We start from the raw sequence: 20,884 nt of genomic DNA, 5'->3' as shown, positions 1-20,884 counted from the left end.
GCAGATACACTGTTTTAAAACCTCATGTCTATTATATACTGAGGCCATTCTAAAAACTTTGCCCATTATTTGTTATACTGGCTCCATAAGGGGTTAAACTTAGAGCCCGATGGTTACCACTTGAGCTATAATATGTCATTAAGCACTCATAGCAGTTATGACTGATTACAGATTGCAGTGTTCTGTATCAATTTTACTACATGATTCACGTGAATGGCACATGCATCATTGAAAATGGCAAATTTCACCAAAGTCTATACATTTTTTCCCATTTTTTAATGTCATAGCTTCCTAGTCCTTTTGTTAAGTTGCACAGTTACATATTAAAAGCAATTGATACATTTTACTTCAACAAAATGCTGATATTACAGATTGATATGCAAATATTTTTTACTTTGTAGTGGAGCCATCCTGACCAATAATACTTCCAGATGACTTTCTGTGGGTGTTTGGTTAAATTAAGGCATTTCTGCGATTCAATAAACGCAAACAACTGGTCAAAACAGGTACTTTGCTTTCAAGACTCATATATAAATTACATCTGTTCTGACTGGCTAATATTGCTAATGTTATAGAGAGCAGTGCAGGCTCCTCAGAGCATCAGCATGAATGGGTAGGGCTAAACTGCTGTAAGCAGAATAGGTAAATATATGCAAATGCACTGATTTTAACCACAGTACCAAAACAATGAACTTAAAGTGGGCTGTTTTTTTCCCAGCTTGGTCTCCAGTTTGTTTTCAAACTTTCACAATGTTTACATACTACATCAAGGTCTTTCATCTAAAAAAAAAGTGAGGAAAATTCAGTTTTCCATGATATGAGCCCTTTAATTTATGCTACGTCAGGCACCTTAGCATTCAGCTGTGGTACTATTTCAGAGAGCTTACTTGCTTCTGTCTGGCCATGCTGAACGACAGTCTCCTCAATAGAACAAACATGTTCTGTACAGTCCAGTAACAGGCAAAGTCCATTATTAAAACTGGCACTGGCCAGGAATCATGAAACCATAATGCCGATCGGCAAAAAGCAAACAAACGAGTGCTCATTGCGGGCCGTGTGCCTGCTCTCAGCAGCATGTGTAATCATTCTGTTTCTCATCTGCTGGAGGAGAGCGGTCCTGCCCAGCATTTAGCAGAAGCCTGGAGTTTTGATTTGAGCGGCCCTCATGCAGCGCTCTGGGGGAGTCCGAGGGATCTCCCCATGCTTCTGCTCCAGCACACATAAACAAACAAACCTCAAATCCTCCACAGCCAGGCAAGCACACAGCCATGCTCACACAAATGTGCTGCAGAGTATGGACTGAATAAGCGATGAAGGCTAGGCCCTTTATTCTTTTTGATTGGCTTGACCTCTGGTGACCTGAGTGGACCTCTGTGGGGGATTTGAGCTGTGTGACAACACTACCAGCATTTTCCATGAATATTTTGGATGGACAAAGACAAACAGGCTGTCAAAGTTTGACAGAGGCTTATATGTCAAGTGGCTTGTGCACAATTAACAATTACTTCTGTAATCGATTCTTTAATTGAACTGATTCAGTATCTTGATTATGGGTGGAAAACTACAGCTACTTTGGTGAAGATTTTTGAGGACAGGCTGATTTAAAAAGGTTTTCATTTACATCAGCTGGTGAATGCAGACAGAGCCCGGAGAGCTAACATTACCGCCAGGAAGCCAGACATCTTGCAGCTGTGTAACTGTCTTCAAATCATCGTTACGATGTGGTGAGTGGATAACTCAAACAGAACTGTCTTGTCAGAGGACGAGGACAACAAGCTAGAAGCTACAGTTAAGCAAGGTTGCCAGGCTATTTGGATATCATGCCTAGCCAGTTTGGCTCCTTTTCTCTGGCTGAAAGGGTCAAAGTCTTTGTCTCTAGTGTCCCTTCAGTTCTGAGTGATGGTAGAATTGCTAGTTTCTTTAAAATTATGTTCAAAGACCGAAGCAAGAGTTACACTAATGCTATTTATTAGCCTACAGCAGCCAAGACTGCTTGACATCACAGGGATTCCCAATGGTTCTGTAATGTATATGAGTAGTATATGCTGGGTATTGTAATGGGAAAACAATGACAAATGAAAACATGAAAATGATATAAAATTGTGAATCCTGTCGAACTGAAGAGGCTGAATTCAATGTGTGCTACACAGAACTGCGTAACACTACAGGCAACACAAACTCTAGTATTGGGCCCTGGAACGGGCCCCTTTATCAACTTATTGAACAGCCGTCTGCTGTTTCCTTTCACTTTGCACCATGACAGCCCCACCATCATTCGAAGCTCTGTCTGCATGAAAAACAATCTCTCAGGAAATGTAAACCAATTAGTTACTCCTTACCCTAATTCTAAATAAGCCAAGACATGTTTAGTACCTAAAGCGTGCTTCTTAATATTGCACTGGAGTTATGAGGCTAATGTACATTTGCAATAAGTTTGGGCATCCTTGTCAGGTTACATGTTTTGTTGATTTTCTAAGTGAAAATATGTTACCATATCCTCTACAGAGAACACGCTTCTGCACTATTTAATGCACAATTACTGTTCATAAAATGTGACCTTTGCAAAAGTTACGCACATTTTATATTTAATGTTTTAATTTTTTTCTAACATATTAAACTGAGCAAAACAGACTAACATTTCCAGAAAAATGTCATGCTGAAGTTTTTTCCCCGTCTAAGTTATTTTCACTTAGAAAATCAACAAAACATGTCATTTGACCAGGGATATTAACACTTTTGCATACAACTGTAGCTGGTTGCTTGACTACATTTAGGCTAAGGACAAAATTGTGTACTTTGCACTATTCAAAAAGTATGAATAGCTGAATATTTTCATAATTATATTCAAATATTCATAATTTACACTGACAGTTACTATCTACTAACCACACCCTAATATCATGGCACTTACCAGTGCATCGCTTCTGTATTGTGTTGTGATTCTCAGGCTGTCCATCTCCGTACCCACATCGGCCGTGTGGAGCTTCAGTTTGCTTAACTGATGCTGCTGTTCTTCATAGCGGCTGTGTTCCTGTTCCAGCTCCTCTCTCAGCTTACACACCAAGGCCTCCTGCTGCCTCATCTGAAGATACATGGACACACAAACATGAGAGTAAGACCACAGGAGGTCAGCACAGCAAGAAGCAACAAATAAAGGTCTTTCATATCCACACAGCTCTCTTTAGGGGCATCACAGCACAACATAAAACCCCCACAAAAAAGAGTTGCATGTATGTGATATATTTTGTGGCATCTAGAAGGATATGATGCTGAAGGGCAACCAACATGACCCTCGAAAACAAAGCTAAGCCACAAAGGCCCAACAGATTTCATCAATTGGGTCACATCTGTGCAATGGGAACACTTTAATTTTGTGTCTTTTTTCTCAAAGTGAACTGTGTACTAACAGCTAACATTCACAGACTTAAAAGCCCACCTCAGAACTGCCTCAGGAATACAAAACCTGTAAAAGTTATGCAGTTCTACTTTCTAAATGTAATCCAAATGAAAGCAAAAGTGAGGTTGTTGGGTCATTTTAGCTACTGATTCATCTAAGCAAGAAAAAAGGGTTTGCTTTGGATTGTTAGTAAATAAGCTTATTTTTTGCTCCTCCTGCCCTCCTTCACAGACCTTAACGTGCAGCTGCAAAGAGGCAGAAATAAAAGTTTTGTTACTGCTTTTGCAACCTGTAATTCTTTGTGAGAGCTAATACTGTGTTACTAAGCATAAGGCTTTTATTACTTTAAGGTTTGCATGCTATTTAAAGTCAACCTGGTCTACGGTGACAATCACAATCCATTGCGTCATTCATCACTCAAAAGACAAAATTCTTGTTTCTCCATAATCCTTGATCGAAGTGTAGTGATTTCTGCCCGCCTCTAAACACTGTCTGACGTTTGGTTGCGTCACTGTGTTCCAGCATCACCCCATCAGCCTGACCAATCATCAGCAAAAACACCCTCCGTTCTCTGCTGCACAAACAGGTATGACAGCAGACAACCTCCTTTCTTCACCCCACTTTACTCTCTCGTTTTCAGTGTTTGGACCAGTTGTAAAATAATCACGAGTTATTTCAGGTTATTTACGCTGAATTACATTGAAGGTAATGTTAACAGGAGTCATTCAGTTCAGATATCTGGCAGGATTTGTGCTGTTTTCTAAAGTTTTCTGTCACACTGCGAAGCTCAGATGCTGTGAGGCTGAGAGGCAGGTCAGCTGAGGATGGAGAAACACACACAGGCAAACACAGTCCATCTCTTGGTCAAACGTTAAGTGGTTACACCCCTAGACGGATTTACTTAACCTGATTTCTTTTTTCCTGAAGTCTTTTTTTATTGTGTTTGCTGGGAAAGTGTAAGAACCGTGAGAGCAATGCGAATGCCAACCAGCACTTCCCCTCGTCCGTCTTAAAAAGTAAAGCAGCAAAACCAAAAACACGCATTAAAATCGAGCTTTCAATTAATGAATCGTCTTTAGAGAACTACAGAGGACACAGATCAAAAAACTAGCTTTTTTCATTGCTTTTTCCCTTTAACTTTTCTGCAAAACAGACAAATTAGGCTGATCGTCAGTTCGACTCTCCGCTTTTCTCGATCCAGTCAAATCCTGGAGAATAAAATCACCCCTTATATAACACAGAAGCTGGTGTTTACACTCAGTTTAGTCATTTCAGCTCCTATGGTTAGCTTCTCTTCCCCTTACGCAGAAGTTTCTGTTACTGTGGCCAAACCAACAGATTTTATTCAAGTTTATTTATAGAACTCCACGGTTAACAGGGTCTGTATGGCTTGAATAAGGTTGTGTTTTAATCATAATAAAGTATCTTCTCTTGTACTTACTAATACAAATGTGGTATAAATAAAAAAAAACAGAATCCTCACCAGCACAAATTAGAAACAATTCATAAAAAACTACCCCTGGGGTGGGCAATATGGCAAAAATATCCTATTATGACACTTTTTCATGGTAAATGACAAGCAAGTCGTGATGTCTTTTTCTTTTGCCATCATAACGCATACAGTACTGCACTAATCACGAATAAACAAGACTAAAAATGCTCTATTTTTAATGAAGCATTTTGCGTATCACGATAAAAAAATGTACCACAATAACGACAACATATCATATTGCCCACCTCTAACTACACCACGCTTTTACCATCACTTCTGACTATATTTACAGGGTACATTTTACCAAAGGTGACACTCACCCATGTTAACGGCATACTACAACTGCTAGCCAAGTGGTAAAGACAGTGTAAGAGCGAGCGAGCGAGTGAGCTCCCCAGCAGCCAGAATAGGGCCTGTGGTGCTAATGAAAGCAATTAGATAAAGCTGTAGTAGGGAGAGAAGTAGTGTAATATTAACACCTAATAAAAGAGTGATATAAAATTTTATTACAGTGAAGTCAAGCTAAATTAAAACATCAGTCCCAAGGGTGAAGGGGGGGTGGGGGCCGACACCTCCCCTCGTTCGGGGAGATTTGTGAAATTAATATAAATGAAGATGGAAAGACACAGAAAGGGAAGAAAAAAAGATGTGTAAAAAGCTAGAACGTTTGAGAACACAATGTAAGCACTGCTCCTCACTGCGTGAGATTACGAACTAACCTCTGAAGCACATTCCAGCGCTGCTCATTTTTTAAGTCTTTTTTTGTCTGAAAACTCATTTCCTATGGCGAGAGAAATGCAATCGCTGAGCCAAGCAGACAAGTATTACCTTTAATATAAGTGGCTAATTAAAAGAACTCAGAGGGAAAGGAGAGAAATGTTCCCCATTCACTTTGCTATTTACTGATTATTAAGGAGCACACATGGTTACTGCACATTAAAAACATGTGGCGAAGCGACAGTGTTGCAGTTAAGCCTGCTGTAAAACCACAGGGCTTTTAATGATCATCTCAACTATAATGCTACCATATGCAAAAATAATGCAAATGAGATGACCTGAGGTAAAAATTCTGTATATTGGATTAAAATGGGTATGCATTGTGATAAAAGACCAGCTAGTTGCCTCCCAGGCTTTAATTTATCTATACATCCTTCCCCCACAAACAAAATCTTTTGTAGCAACTGTGGTGAGCACTGCAGTGGTATGTACATGCAGGTAAATATACCATGTAAATGCACAAAAACACAGAAAGGAGTGATGTGTAAACTGTCTTTAACAGATACTCAATTAAAACACAAAGAAGAGATATTTAATACTTAAAAATAGGCGCATTTCGATTTAATGCCTGCAATACATTCCAAAAAAGTGGGACAGTAAGTGGGAATGTAAGACTAGGAAATTTGTGGAAGGATCATGTGTTCAAATGATGGTTTTTCACACAGGTGAACAGATGGTGGTACTATTACAGAAATAAAGTCAGTCAGTGTGCGTGCGCGAACGTGCACGCTGCCTGTTACAGCAGCTCCCCTTCATGTTCTTTTGTTTTTGCTTTTAACTTTTCTTTACCTTTTAATAGTTTATTTATTTTGACGAGTCAATTTAGGGAAGCTGTGCTTGAAACATGCGAGTAGAGAGAGTTTTGGTCTGTTTTTTCGCCGTGAAAGCGCTATCTGCAATTTCCCCCTGGGATCAATAAAGGAATTTGAATCTTGAATGAATCTTGAATCTAAAAGGAGCATTCAGAAAAGGCTCAGTCACCACTTTGTGAAAAACTGCATGAGTGAATAGCCCAGCAGTTTAATTTCTCAATGCAAGATCGCAAGGAATTAAGGGATTTTACCATCTATAGTCTATAACATTAAAAATATTAGAAAATATTAGACCACTATTTTCAGCTAACTCCCTCCCTGGCTCATCTCTGAAAAATGCTAAAAAAAATGGGCAGGGCACGTTGGGAGTGGCACTGCAGTGATGGTTAGGTTTGGAGGCGGGGCGAGCGGCAAAAGCATCAGAATGGTTGAACATTCCCTAAAACCGCGACAGCTGGCTCCTAATTATCTGTTCAGGAGGTCCATATTTGATAAAACAAAGACAAAAGTTCAAGAAAGGCTATACAGATGACAGTCATTAACAATTACCATGTAACATTAAACCTTTCCTGAACCTTTTCGCTTTCCGTAGGTCCAGTGTTCACTGCTGATTTCTGTTCAGTGAGTGCAGCACCTGGGAGTTTGATTTGTGAAGGGAAGAATGCGATGCAACACGGGCAGAATCCTCATTTAATCAGTCCTTCAGGTGCCCTAAACATACACTCAACTTTATCAATAAATGTGGTAATCATAACATCTTCATTACAAACTCAGCTTAGATCGAGTTATTTACAGCTGGCACTGACAGCTGGCATATCGCAGTCTTGTGAGGTAGTGTTGGGGGTATTTAGAACAGCGAGTGAGTGTGGTTATCTCCTCGCTCTAGGCTCCTGCGCTTTCATATTTATGAGTGGGGCATGAGCATGGCGTCATCAGGGGGTGGTAACGTTGATTGACTGATTTGCATACTGTGATGTGTCATAGTACTTTGGTAAGAATACACATCACCCGCACCTATTGCAAAGCTGAACAAGAGGGGCGCTGTAGAGGCAGAGCTGACCATGATAAAAATGATGTTTTACAGCCATTTTTACAATTTTAAGCAAGGCTGCTATATTTTATTATTACAGAGCAATGCATTTCAGCTGTAAAGAAAAAAGGCCTTAGGACGAAGTTACTTTTTAAAAGATTCAGAGATTCCAGAGAAGTCTCTCTGTGGGTAAAGGGCAAGGCTGAAAACCAATACTGAACGCCTGTGCTTCTATAACTGATTATAACCATATGGACTCCTGCTTTGTTAGAATAAAAGCCAGCAACCAAACTTGCATTTTCTGGCTAAAACTGGACACCCCTGACAAAAGTCTATCAGTCCAGCTCCTGATGATCTAACCAACTGTCTAAATGCTTATGACATCAGCAACAATGTACTGTATTGCATATTGCAGTTGTACCCTGAGTATATGTGTGTAATGACTGAGGGAATGGTTGATAATGGCCTTGTCAGTGGTCACTGTGCTGGATTACAGTGGTTTTACGATGCCCCTGAGCCACTCTGTAACCGTGGACTGAATGACAGCTCCGTCCAGCGGCATTCCAGCTAGTAGCAGGCTAATAATGTATACATTTTGCCCATAGGCCAGTCCTTCTCCCATTCTGGGCTGCACACCCGCTGTGCGTTTCCAAAGGATTTTCCGAATGCTACCATTCTGGTGAGTGGGACCAATCAGGGTAAATGAAGATCAATAATGAGCCAATGGGCATGGTTTATTTGGCAGATGAGGTGGATCATTAAAAACACAGCATGCTAATTTGACGGCTGATGCGCTGTGTGAAGTAATGATGCCATCAGAGAGACAGCGCGAGGGTGAGCTAATGCAAGAGAAGATGAGTTCACACATTCTGCTCCCACATTCTTTCAAATGGCTAAGAAAGGAGGACAAAGGAAAAAGTATCAGTGAACATTCTGCACTAATCACTTAATGTACATCCCATTAAGTCATTGTGTGCAATGAGCCAGTGCTGACGAACAATGCAATCAAACATACATCACAGCTAATGTTGATAATTCTATATAAAATTAAAAATAATGAGCCAATCGTCACTATCACATAATATGAGATAGTGTGCTGTGCAAAAGTCAGAGACCACCCTTCATTTATTTAATTTCCAGTCAAAACAGTCATTAAGTGATATTTCTGAGGAAATCAGATCACAAATTAGAAAGTCAAAGGAAAAGAAGTGATAAACCAGCAGTCCCAAAGTTTTTAGAGTGCAAGCTTTTAGAGTTAAAATGAGATTTTACGACAGAGAAAAAGGGACTAAGAGCTATGCAAAATCTGGTAGACCACCAAAACTGCCGCCAACCGATAAAAAGTGCTTTAAGTGCTCATTTTTGACAAAAAAATAAATAAATCAAGCTCAATTTGCTTTAGATCTGAAAAATATCCACAGGCGTTTCTGTCCATCCTTCCACTGTGAGACAATCCAGGCTGAAAGGATGTGCAGCTGTCAAGAAGTCATTACTGGGAAAATGATATAAACAACAAAAAAGAAGAAAGTTTGTAAACAAAAAAAAAGAAAAACAAATGTAGAGTCCAGACCAGAAAAGCAAAAAATGCAACCAACTTCTATGACTGAACTTTGGAGGTGTGGAAAAATATCTCTGCAGATTCCTTTGAAAACCTGAAGTCTCCTAAAAACAACTGAAGCTCTAAAAAACGGTGATTAAAAAGGGTGGACACACATAGACATAGAGTTGTTTAGATTTTGCTATAATTTTCTAATAAATATTATATTTTCTGCTTTTTTCCTTGAAATTAATAACTTGGACATTCTGACTGGACATCAAATAAATGAAAGGTGGCGTCTGACTTTGACTTTTTAGTACTGTATAAAGGACTAAAGGAATGACCAAAGAGGCTTAACGGCAGCACACAGTGATGCTTAGTGCTACACCTGCCGAACACTCACATACACACACTTACAGTGTGCTCAAGGTCTTCCTGTGGATGTGTGTGTGGGTGCCTTCATAGAGGAGTAGAGCAGCAGAGAGAGAGAGAGAGAGAGACATCGCGAGAGAGAGCGCAAGAGAAAGCTCCATGGTGTCCAAGCCTGTATTGATCGTGTAGAGGATCAGTATCCTTTCCCCACTGTGGCCACTGAATAGGACGAAAGTTCAATACAAAAAAATCGGCTGCTCATCCAGATCTCACAAAAGCAATTTGTAATATGGATTTATCCTCGCTGCCTACAAAGCCCGTCGCTGTTTTTACTATTTAAAAGCTTTGATCGGCTAGCCGGAGACGCTCCATCTTTTTTAAGGCCTCGACAGCATGATTCATTTGCAATGTAGGTGGCAATTTTGCCTAAAATAAGCACAGCTATGGATAGCGTTTGGAATAAATGAGGAGCAAATGGACGGAATACATTTGAATGAGCCATTTACTGTAGTCAACTCCAGTGCTGCGCTGTGGTGAGATACTGAAGTGGCCCATCCAGCAAAGGTTTCACAATGCTTTTGCCTTTGATTTTGTACTAGTGAACCATGTGAAGTCTGGCTGGATGGAAAAGCAGAGTTTCTTTCAGGTAGGCAAAGAAAGGCAATGCAGTAAATATATAACTATGTGCTTTATCTGAACTGGAATAAGCGGCAGTGTGAGCTAAAGGTGTGAGGGAGTTGATTAGCCGGTTCTCTCTCTCGTGCTCTCTTTTCTGAGGTGACGGGGGGTTAAGGTTGATCAGAGCGCTGGGTGGTCGATATGACATCGGCACGGCCTGCCGTAATTAGCCGGAGTTGGCGAGGTCCATCACAGAGCAAACGGCACATGAAAATGATCCCAATCTCTCCCATCAGTCGCGCTTAAGCTCCCCCTAGCTTTACCTCTCCAAGGCACACAGCATATTTAACCACCTTACAGAGCAAAGAGAGGGAGAGAAAGACAAGTCTGAATTATTCAAGTTCCTAACCCGTGGAAAAAAAAAAGAGAGTAGGAGAGGGAGAGAGAAAAAAGGCGAAGAAGTTGAGAGGAATTTAAATGATTTCAAAGGAACTTGCAGAGACCCGGATTAATTAAGTCTCAAGGCTTTGTGAAGGCCCTACCTGACAACACTTATCCAATCTGATTCCCACATGTAAGACATTATGAAATATTACAAGTTGGAATTAGGACTCCAAAGTACCTTTCCACAGTTAGTCCTCCCATATTAGAACAAGATAATCCCTGCGCTGGCACATGACGTTCTCCGCTAATCAGACGCCTGGAACACTCCAAATCCGCCACTGCGCTTTACGCTGCATAGATGATGGCTGCCAACAGTGGCTTGAGGTACATGCATAAATAAACAAACACGGCTGTGGTCACGGGCCCACACTGTGTGCGCATGTACGTGAATGTTGGGCCTCGGACACAGCTGACCTTTACAGCTGTGAGTGAAAAGCGTGAGGACGGACCCTCCTGGCCTTTACGGGTGTTCCGAGTGTGACGTGCAGTGTGAGAGGCCAGAGGGCTGTACGAGCGTGAGTGTGTGAGCTTGTGCTGTGTTGGATACCTGCTCTCTGGCTTCATCTCTTTCAGCCACGGCCTCGCAGCTGCGCCTCTGTTGCTCCGCTGCATCTTCTAGAGCTTTCTGTAAAGATTTCTGAGAAACGCTGGCCTCTTTCTGAAGCTTCTGTAGAAGATCACTGTAAATACACGCAAATTTAAAAAAAAAAAGTGTCACGTGTGCAGTGTTAACTCCATTCACCCACATTGAAAGTGTGTATGCATTCATTATATTCTGTCCTGTTTAGGGCAACTAATAATAATTTCTATAATTAGAAAATGACTAATATCTCTCATACACACTCACCAAGCACTTTCTTAAGAACACCTCCTTGTATCTACACTGTTTACTTACCATATAGATGTATTTTGTAATTCTATGATTACAGACTGTAGTCCATCTGTTTCTCTGCATGCTTCGTTAGTCCCCTTTTACCCTGTGCTAGTAGGAGTGGATCAGACACAGCAGTGCTGCTGGAGTTTTTAAAACACCTCAGTGTCACTGCTGGACTGAGAATAGCCAACCAACCAAAAATATCCAGCCAACAGCGTCCTGTGACCACTGACGAAGGACTAGAGGATGACCAACACAAACTGTGCAGCAGAAGATGAGCTACTGTCTCTGACTTGACATCTACAAGATGGACCAACAAGGTAGGAATGTCTAATAAAGTGGACTAAATGGAAACTAAATGTTTAAAGACTCCAGCATCACTGCCGTGTCTGATCCACTTGTACCACGTCAGTGTCGAATGCTGAGAATGATCAACCACCCAAGTAATACCTGCTCTGTGGTGGTCCTGTGGGAATCCTGACCATTGAAGGACAGAGTGGAAAAGGTCTAACAAAAGATGCCTAATTGTAGGACTTTAAAGTGCTCCTATATAAAATGGAGAAAGAGTGATGATACAAGGAAGTGTACTTAATAAAGTGCTCTGAGTGTACTGACTGCAGAGAGTATTCAATAAATCTAATAATTAGCCATATCCACCATTTTCTTCTGGAACCCGATTTGCCACAAGTCATCACACTTTGAGTCCAACAAAACTGTGCCTTGACCTGGCCTAAATTATCATACAACAAAATTCTGCTCAAGACTGACCTAAACCAGCCCATCATAACCCCAAGTATCAAATACAGCTGCCTGGACAGCACTGGTAACCACACAGTGACAATAATAGCCATCATTACATCACATATAAATAAAAAAATAAAAAAATAATGATAAAATAAAGCAATTAGCTCTGCTGGTTAGACCCGACAACAAAAGCAAGGCAGTAGGATTGAAAACCTGAAATCTGGGATCTGAATTCTCCAAGTCTGTTGAAACCGACATAGCAGAGTTTAGCGTGTGCTCTGGTAGAAAGCAGCTTAAAACCCTTCATCATATAGAGCCAGAAATATGGTCACTCCATATCCATTCACCAAAGAAGTTGTTTTTACTTTTTAAGATGATGATTGTTAACACGCTGTTTCTGCTGCACATCACTGACATGACCAACAGCACCAGCGACCTCTTCAGGGTTGCCAGGTTGAGCTGGATCCATTTTTTTTCAATGTTGTTTTTTCATTATCTTGTAGCTTGTGAGCATTATTTAAAACCATAAATAAAAAGCTCATTCAGTCATTAAAATGACACGTCATGATGACAAGCTTTTCTTAATTTTTTAGAATATTAATGTCAGCAATCATATTCTATACAATAACTGACTCATAAATCATCCCTTCTGTTCAGCTACCATCATTGCTCGAGCTTCCAACAAGTGATTTCTTCTTCTGTAGCTCAACGAAAAACACTGAAGCCATATCGCCCCACAATATTTCATGTAGTGAACTGCAGTCTCTTAAAAAACACACAGCACGCATCATACAAACATACAGAGCCTTAGACGGTGCATTTTTTAAGTAAACCTTGCCTCAACAAAAACAAAAAATCCATGTTAACATAATCGCCACGGTCGACTTTGCCAACTTCTTATTGCAGCCCTGGACCTGTTCAAAGAAAAGCAGCCCTACAGTTGGTTTAGTATACACAACAATGACTGACTCGCATTGAAAATGGATCATGGAAGCACTTTTCTCAGAACACTTTCGGCTTTTATGCCAGTCGCTGCAGTTCTGATCAATCAAAAATTACATCCAGTGAGGTAGCTGATTGTTAAATCCAATAATTCACATTCATCGTGGAATTCAAGTGAAAAATCCTACAGCAGGCCCAATCACTGGTATTCACACGGCATCGCTGCACTTGGACTATAACTCAAGCATACTAAATCAAGCGTAATGGCCCTCTGTACACCAGGCCATCAAGAAACGAGCCCTAATCCGAAACCAGAACGACCGAGACTGGTGCGGCCGCCTCTCACGTCTAAAGCCCGGCTTCGTTTCCCCTTTTTTTCCAAACGAGGCTGATGGTTTAGGGGACGTATTTTTATTTTATTTTTTTTATATCAGAGGTCATTGAAGTCTCCAGGCGCGGGAGACAATGGGCCCTGCAGCAGCAGGAAGCCCCATTCCCAGGCCTGGAAGTACGGCAGTAAAGAGGCAATCGATGAAGTGTCTATTTCTGCTCCGCCACAATGGGAACCGGCTGCTGTGGCGAAAGGATCAATACGACAAATTATTACAATTTCCACAACCTCCACTGGACATTCCGTGGGGTGCAAACACGCGCACCTCCGCCTCTCGCTTGCATTAGTGCAGTCAAATGGAGCGAGGGGTGGAGTGGGGGAAGAGGAAAAAAGAGAGTTAAATACACACGTCACAAATGCCTATTCAGACATAATCAGTCAGCTTATATGATGGGGCTTGAAAGGTTGTGGCCATGTGAATGATGGCATATGAATAATTGCAGCCCATGGTGGACGAGGAGCAGAAATGGCTCTAATAAAGGGTTTGGGCGCCAAGTCCAGTCTGCACACGTAAAAGGCACGGAGTGGAGGGTTGATAATATCAACTCATATGCAGAGACGTTTGCTGCTAGTATCACGATATACTGGAAGGCATTTTGGTCATGGACGATATGTATTAGAACACAGGTTTGGAGGTTTGCAAAGAAGTTGTAATGAAAAAACAAGAATCAAATGATTAAAAAAAAACAAATAAAATGACATTTCATCATCTATTTGTTACATGCAAATGCCAGTGACCACCATTCATTCATTTACTTTTCTGTCAAAAAGTCAAAACAGCCATTAGGCCCATGTTATTCATGTTTCAACAAGAAACTTATCACTGCTGTCAGAATAAAACCTCGACATTTTTGTAGGTTTTCATTTCTGACACAGTCTAAACACGTCAGTTGCCCTTTACATTGCGTCTAAATGTTCTAATAAGTTGACCAAAATATATGATCTAAAATGACTTGGAAATAAGTCTTACATTAAAACTAAAGTATGATTTTCCTGTCCTATTTTTTAACATTTAAGTTGTGCTCCAACAGAAATAAATACCTTCTTGGCTGTTTTGACAGGAAATGAAATAAATGAAGGGTGGTTTCCGACTTCTGTGTGTCAAATTGGGGGCTTTCTGGGCCAAAGTGCTGCGGAGATTAGCGTTTACCCTCATCTAATGCTCTGACTTAAGTTCACAAAGGCCTTGCTAATTAGTTGATGAGCTGAATCAGGTGTGCTTAATGAGGTAGCGTGCTGAGGTCCGCAGTGTTTTGGCCTGCCAGGCCAAAGCTTGACACATGTACTATAGACTTTCTATAATTGGTCTAAAAATTTTTTTTTGTATGATGTGTGCTGCAGTACTTGCTCTAGAAGTACTGGCGATACCCATGATACAGAAAAGTGCTCTGTGATTTCATTTATCATGATAACGATATTGCATCACCATATTGCCTACCCCTACCGTCTGCATAAGCCTGTGAGTCTGGTTTGAATTTAAGCGCAGACTTTTGTTAATGCTAACAGATTGAGCTACATAAGACTGCTTTCACAACCTGCACCATGCCAAAAAAGCAAGGCCTTGTAATTGCAGTGTGGGGGAAATGGAAAGGCAGTTTGCATGAGATGACAGAGAAGGAGGGAGAGAAGGGGGGGTGTAGGGGGGTGCAGGGGGTTCCCAGGCACAGCTGAAAGACATTTTGCATGATGCTTAGCCTAATAATCGACATTTGTGCGCTGGGGGAAGAACGTGGGATCCAGTCGAGCCACCTGTGGGTGTGCATGTTAACAACTTCCAAAAAAAGAAAGGAAAAAAATGCAATGAAATCCCAAATAAGACTGATTAAGTCAGCCGGCAAGCAAAGATCAAACTAAATACTCCAAAGGGCAAAACACTAGTTATATGAGCGCATGCTGGTTTGGAACTGACGCACACTGTACACAGATTACACACAGATGCTGTTTAAACACACTGCCTCGGTGTACACAAGGCAACCAACGGCGAGGCATGAGCCGCAATTCTCCTGCCAGACTACAGCGAGCATGACAGGAGCAGACTGAGAGGGAGAGAGAGAGAGCAAAGGGAGCTTACTGTAACTGAGGAGTTGATCCTCTATAGTTAAGCATTGTTGAGACTCTGACAAAGGCTGGTGTATTAAGGGTGTGTGGAGGAGAGAGAGAGTGTGTGTAAGGGTCATGTGTTAGTACAGTTGGGACCAGACTTTGTAGAACAAGATACGGCAAGATACAGACGTATAGTATGTGCTGCAGTTCAGTACATCAGGTGAGACACTGTCACACCATTGACTGTAACTTTCTGTAGCTGTATGGGTAAACTGTGTTACTGTATCTTACTGTAGGTGACTGAGTTGGTCAATGATGTGACTATAACTTTAGCTGTTTGGGTTGGTGGTAAACTGTGTTACTGTATCTTCCTATAACAGCGAGTTGTTATAGCTTTCTGTGGCTGTGTGCGTTTGTGGTAAACTATGTTACTGTATCGTAATGTAGGTGACTGAGTTGGTCAATGGTGTGACTAACTTTCTGTAGTTGTTTAGATTTGTGGTAAACACTGTTACTGTACCACACTGTGGCTGAGTTGGTGGTCAATGGTGTGACTAACTTTCTGTAGTAGTGTGGGTTGAGTAGCTGGGTGAGTAGCTGATAAATGTTGCTGTAGCTGGATGAGTTGTTAGTCAATGGTGTAACTGTATCTTACTGTATATGGGCGAGTTGGTGGTCAGTGGTTTAACTGTATCTTATTGTAGCCATCTGATTTGGTGTTGATATATAACTGTAATGTACTGTAGCTTTCTAAAATAGCAAACAATTCTGTTACTGGAAATGATGCGATGCATCAGTCTGAAGGAGGTTATTCAACTGCATTTATTTTTAAATATAAGAATAAATTATAATTGATCAAAAATATGCAATAGTATATAATATCTGCATTCTATATTCTAAACCATTGTTTTTATTGTGTGTATTCTACTACCACATAAAGTACCAGCCACATTTGTGTACTGAGTGAGTTACTGTATGAAAATTACAATGAATCATGGATTAGATAGATAGACACTTTATTGACCCCTAAGGAAATTTAGCATTATTTATAGTCATTATCTGATTGGATTGGTATAAAAAGTCCCACTGTGGTAAATTGCATTACAGTAACTTATATGAAACAATACTTTATGCTGGTATACAGTGATACTGAATCTTATGTAGCTGGGTTTGAGGTCAGCAGTGTTACTGTATCTTACAGTGGTCCTGTGGACTTACAGTGGCTGTAAGCACTGGTTATAACATAATTGCAATGATGTGATATGTTGATATATGGTGTATATAGCGCATCTTACTGTAGCTGGGTGAGCTGATAACTGCTCTGTCTCTGCTCCAGACTCTTACTCAGCTGCTCTTCTGTGGTCCTCAGACTGGACGAGAACACTGCTCTCTCCTCCTGCCCTGCTACAGAATCCGCTAGACGAAAGAGAGCGAGAGAGAAAGGGAGGGAGGCGAAAGAGCAAGGAGGGGGAGAGAGAGAAAGGGAAGGGGAGATGAGGGATCAGAGAGGAAGGAGAGATAGAAAGAGAGGGAGACAGAGAGCATGAGACTTTATTTAAAGCATAATCACTGAAATCTAAAAATATAGAAATGTGTAGTTTTCATAGAGATACGCATACACTGACTCATGAATATAACAAATAAACAAAGAACAAATAAAATATATTCAATGGTTTAATAGAATTTCTACTACAACTATATATAAAGAGCTTACAGATAGTAAGTTTTGGAAAAGAATAACAGCTTAAATCTAATGTCAAATATTTTGTTCTCTATAATAAAGCAGATGTTAAACATAACAGCATTTATATGATCTGTATGTGTAAAGTCTATTAGCAACAAAGTATTTCACAAAAAACAACATTCTTCAAAGTGGTCTATAATGTGTTTTGGAATAAAACCCTTCATATACATAATGTATATTCATTTTAATTTCTAAATAAATAAGCTTCTACAAATATCCTAATAAATTATTCGGATTTTTGGCTTCCGCTTTAAAATCACGACTGTGACAACAGTAACAGATATGTAGTTGGACCACAATGAAAATAAGCTATTTTTCTTGCCCAACACTGCTGTTTCGCAATGAACTACACATTTCACCATCATATTTGTCCATGCTAATGCTCATGGAGGAAACATCTTTGTGTTGACAGGCAAGTAAGGAATAATTCCAGTCTCCAACAATAGATGGCACTCTTTACTTTGAGCCCAAACATAAACATTGAAGAACACAGCCAGGCTTTTTCTTTCTTTGGTAAATCTAATATGAAAACAACCTTGTTCTAGTTTTACTACAGTTAATGTATTGAGTGTGCATGCAAAATGCCGACTGCTTATAGCCACCACGTTGAGCTGGCACTGCGTCTTTAGATCTAGTCTAAGGTGAGGAACAACCTGTCAAATAGATGAGAAAGTACTAAACCTCAGAGAAAATACTACCACTGAATGTCCAGATGAGTGTTATTTTAGTGCACTGAGCCCCTTTAGTTTGAGCTTTGCCAAAAGTAATAAATATATAGAGCAAGAAAGCTTGCAGGGCTTCAGTTGGCCTGGTCTGTTTAAATGATGTGTGATATGTGTGTGGTGGGAGGGAAGCTCGAAGGGGGGCTAAAAAGCGAATGCTAAAATCCATGGCCAAACATGATTAATTTATGGTGTTGCAGGGCCCAAACTGTTTAAATTGGAGCCGCAGGAAATTGAAGAGCCAACTGAAATTGCTAAATATTTAACAATGTACAAACACAAAGGCCGAATGCAGCCCACCTCAGCTAGATTACAGAACCTCAAGGTAAAATATTTTAGAAATCTAAATAATCAATAGGGGAAGGTAGTGAGGAAGGTGCTTAGAAATTCAGTTTTGGACAAAAATAAGCAAATAAATAAATATATATGGATGGAAACAAGCCAACATAAATAAATAAAAAATAAAGAGAACCGGGGCACTAATTCAATATTGCCCCGTTAACGTTGCCCATCCTAGGAGAGAGTGGTGGAGAGCAATTAATTGTTGATAGGGCCTGTGCTGCTGCTCCACGAACTCAGCACACGCAGGTAGAGGTTAGAGTGCTGGAAGTAATAGAATAATGTCTTTTCGCTGCAGTCTGAGCCTGAAATCTAAAAGCCAGGGGCTTCCACAGCGAGGGGAGGGTGGAGGGAGCATGTTTAATTCTGACAGGCTTTAGTGAAGAATAAAGCCAGCGTATGAGTATGTATGCTGCTGTCCGTTCCCATGTTTTAATACTCAACATCTGTGGGCTTTTTCAGGATGGATGGGTTGTTCTATAGGAAGCGGTGCCTATAGGTGTCATCAGCGGGCCTTCCGAAGCTGTCTTGGGGTGGGTGAGGGGGGTTTAAAATTCAAGCATGCCATACGTCCGGACCTATGCAAGCAAATGGGGGTTAAAAATTGCATCAAATAAAGTTTACCTTTGCCTTGGGTTCGAGCTTGAGTTGATTCTAAGCCAGAGGCACTCACAGCTGCTGCCTTATTTACAATCCCTTTGGCAGACTTACAACTGCCCCGGGCTATAACACAGTGTACCTAATGTTCAAACTGGCAGGTAATCTTATGTCAAACATACGCCTTTGATATAAAGTGATCAATAGATTCTTGTAAAGAAGTAATTTCTCTGATGTTTCAACCCAAGACTTTCTTTTATTACGATACATATATAATTCATATTTTTTGTTCATCGTAGAGGTTCTTCTCCCAAAAAAAGACAGAAAAAAAGGGAAAAAGAGGGCCATTGTAGGATAGAGAGCAATAAAGAAAGCACAGAAATTGTGTGTTTAGATGTTTCCGGAGTACAACAATTTTCCGATCAATACTTCATGTAACACAATTATCTGCAGTAATCTAGTTGTATTGGAAAAGAGTTTGCTCCGGCCCACTCCCCGGGTTTCAGGCCTGAGAAAGCTCACTGGTAATTCCATCATCTTTAAAATGTATACCTCTCAGTGAAAGGGATAGAATATCACTACTCATGCACAAACGACATCATTTGGGAGGGAAAAAAAAGAATGAAAATATATGGCCTACCGTAATAGTCAGCATCATTATGACGAGAAGCCATCTCTTAATCAGAAAAATGGTGCCTATTTTTAAAGTTAGACAAAAGGCACATATCCCCCCCAACTGCCACACCCCCACCCCTTTCAACTTTCAGGCTTTGTGGACTCAAGAAAAAAAATCCTGCCTCTCAGTGTCCACAGTGCATGGACTGGGCTCTGAAGCATACCTCACACACTGTGCTTGCAGCAGTAGCTCTAGCCTTCATCGCTCACTCGGTGCAAACCTACAATTTTTCACCTTTTCCCCATATTAGCAGAATTTGCATTTAAACGTTTTTACTGTAGGAAGGATGCGGCTAAGGATTCTTCAATTAGAAAGAGATGTATCATTTCCAGAAGGCTCTCGCCATGGCAACCCCCGCACCGCTGATGCACACAACAGCCTCGTAAATCATGTCACTGCCAGCCAATCAGCAGCCGGCTTTTCTGCAGGGATAGGCACGGGCTACTGCATTAAGTTATATTCCAACACATAATGCATTATTCCTCGTCTTATTCTAGCAGAGAGCTGGGCTTAATGGTACAAAATAAACACCTCCAGGAGCTCCAGCGGAGGCCGCTGAGGCCAAACTACATATGTAGAATGTCAATGAGGAGTGAGGGGGAAAAAAAAGAAAAAGAAAAATGACAGGTCAGAAATTCTGTAAATCATATAATTCGAGTCAGTTTAATGCAAGAAAAACTAGACATATTTAAAAAGTAAAACGTAACAAAAAATCACCTAAAAAACAAAAATAACAAGGTGAGGTCTATTTATAAAACCATCTGCAGAACCTAACAGGAACATCCTTCAACGATTAGCTGTAGAACAATAGTGTCGTGGAAGGGGAAGTGTGTAAAGGGGGCAACACAAAGCATGGCGAGGGGCTCCATTCGCTTAAGCACTCCATTCATCCATGCCAAGGGCTCGTGGCATTCTTCTAAAGCGGCTGAAGGGCAAGCCAGTCTCTTAACCCCCCGTTGTTGAAGTCTGTGAGGGTTCCTTGACAGTTCGCTCTCGTTTTTTAGTTTGATTCAGTCCGGCTGCCTTCATATGGTTCAATCACCCACTTGAACCCTTATGGTTCCTGGCACATCTTTCCTTTTTCTCCCTCGGATTTTCCCCTCGTTTCAGAGGAGGGGAAAAGGATTTTTCAAATGCAATCCATCACTTATGGCTGGTCAACACCAATTCCAATCAAACCGCACCAATATCTTTACATTTTACATTTTAAATGCCCCTGGAAATCAATATGCCGCGCGCTGTCGAGCAGCCTTTAAAGTTCCGGGCGGAGGCGAAAAGGAGGGGAGGGGGAATCTGTGGGAATCTCATCAACTGAAACTGTTGCCTTGACACC

The 20,884-nt window shown here is 40.8% G+C and overlaps 1 protein-coding gene across 4 annotated transcripts in view; it reads right to left on the bottom strand.

Annotated features, from left to right (window-relative positions):
* LOC108438592 (golgin subfamily A member 6-like protein 22) overlaps positions 1-20,884 on the bottom strand; it is a 181,767-nt gene that overhangs the window by 43,212 nt on the left and 117,671 nt on the right. For 3 of the 4 annotated variants that reach the window (XM_017716512.2, XM_017716503.2, XM_017716521.2), the window contains exons 21-23: positions 16,769-16,889; positions 11,027-11,159; positions 2,912-3,082 (exon numbers count right to left, since the gene is read on the bottom strand). In XM_017716512.2, coding sequence (XP_017572001.2) covers positions 2,912-3,082; positions 11,027-11,159; positions 16,769-16,889 — 425 coding nt within the window. The remainder of the gene's footprint in view (positions 1-2,911; positions 3,083-11,026; positions 11,160-16,768; positions 16,890-20,884) is intronic. The other variant, XM_017716529.2, reaches the window with a different exon arrangement.

Source organism: Pygocentrus nattereri, chromosome 24 (assembly GCF_015220715.1).
Source record: "Pygocentrus nattereri isolate fPygNat1 chromosome 24, fPygNat1.pri, whole genome shotgun sequence".
In the NCBI taxonomy this organism is placed as follows: Eukaryota; Metazoa; Chordata; class Actinopteri; order Characiformes; family Serrasalmidae; genus Pygocentrus; species Pygocentrus nattereri.
This window is presented reverse-complemented; position numbering and strand designations above follow the sequence as displayed.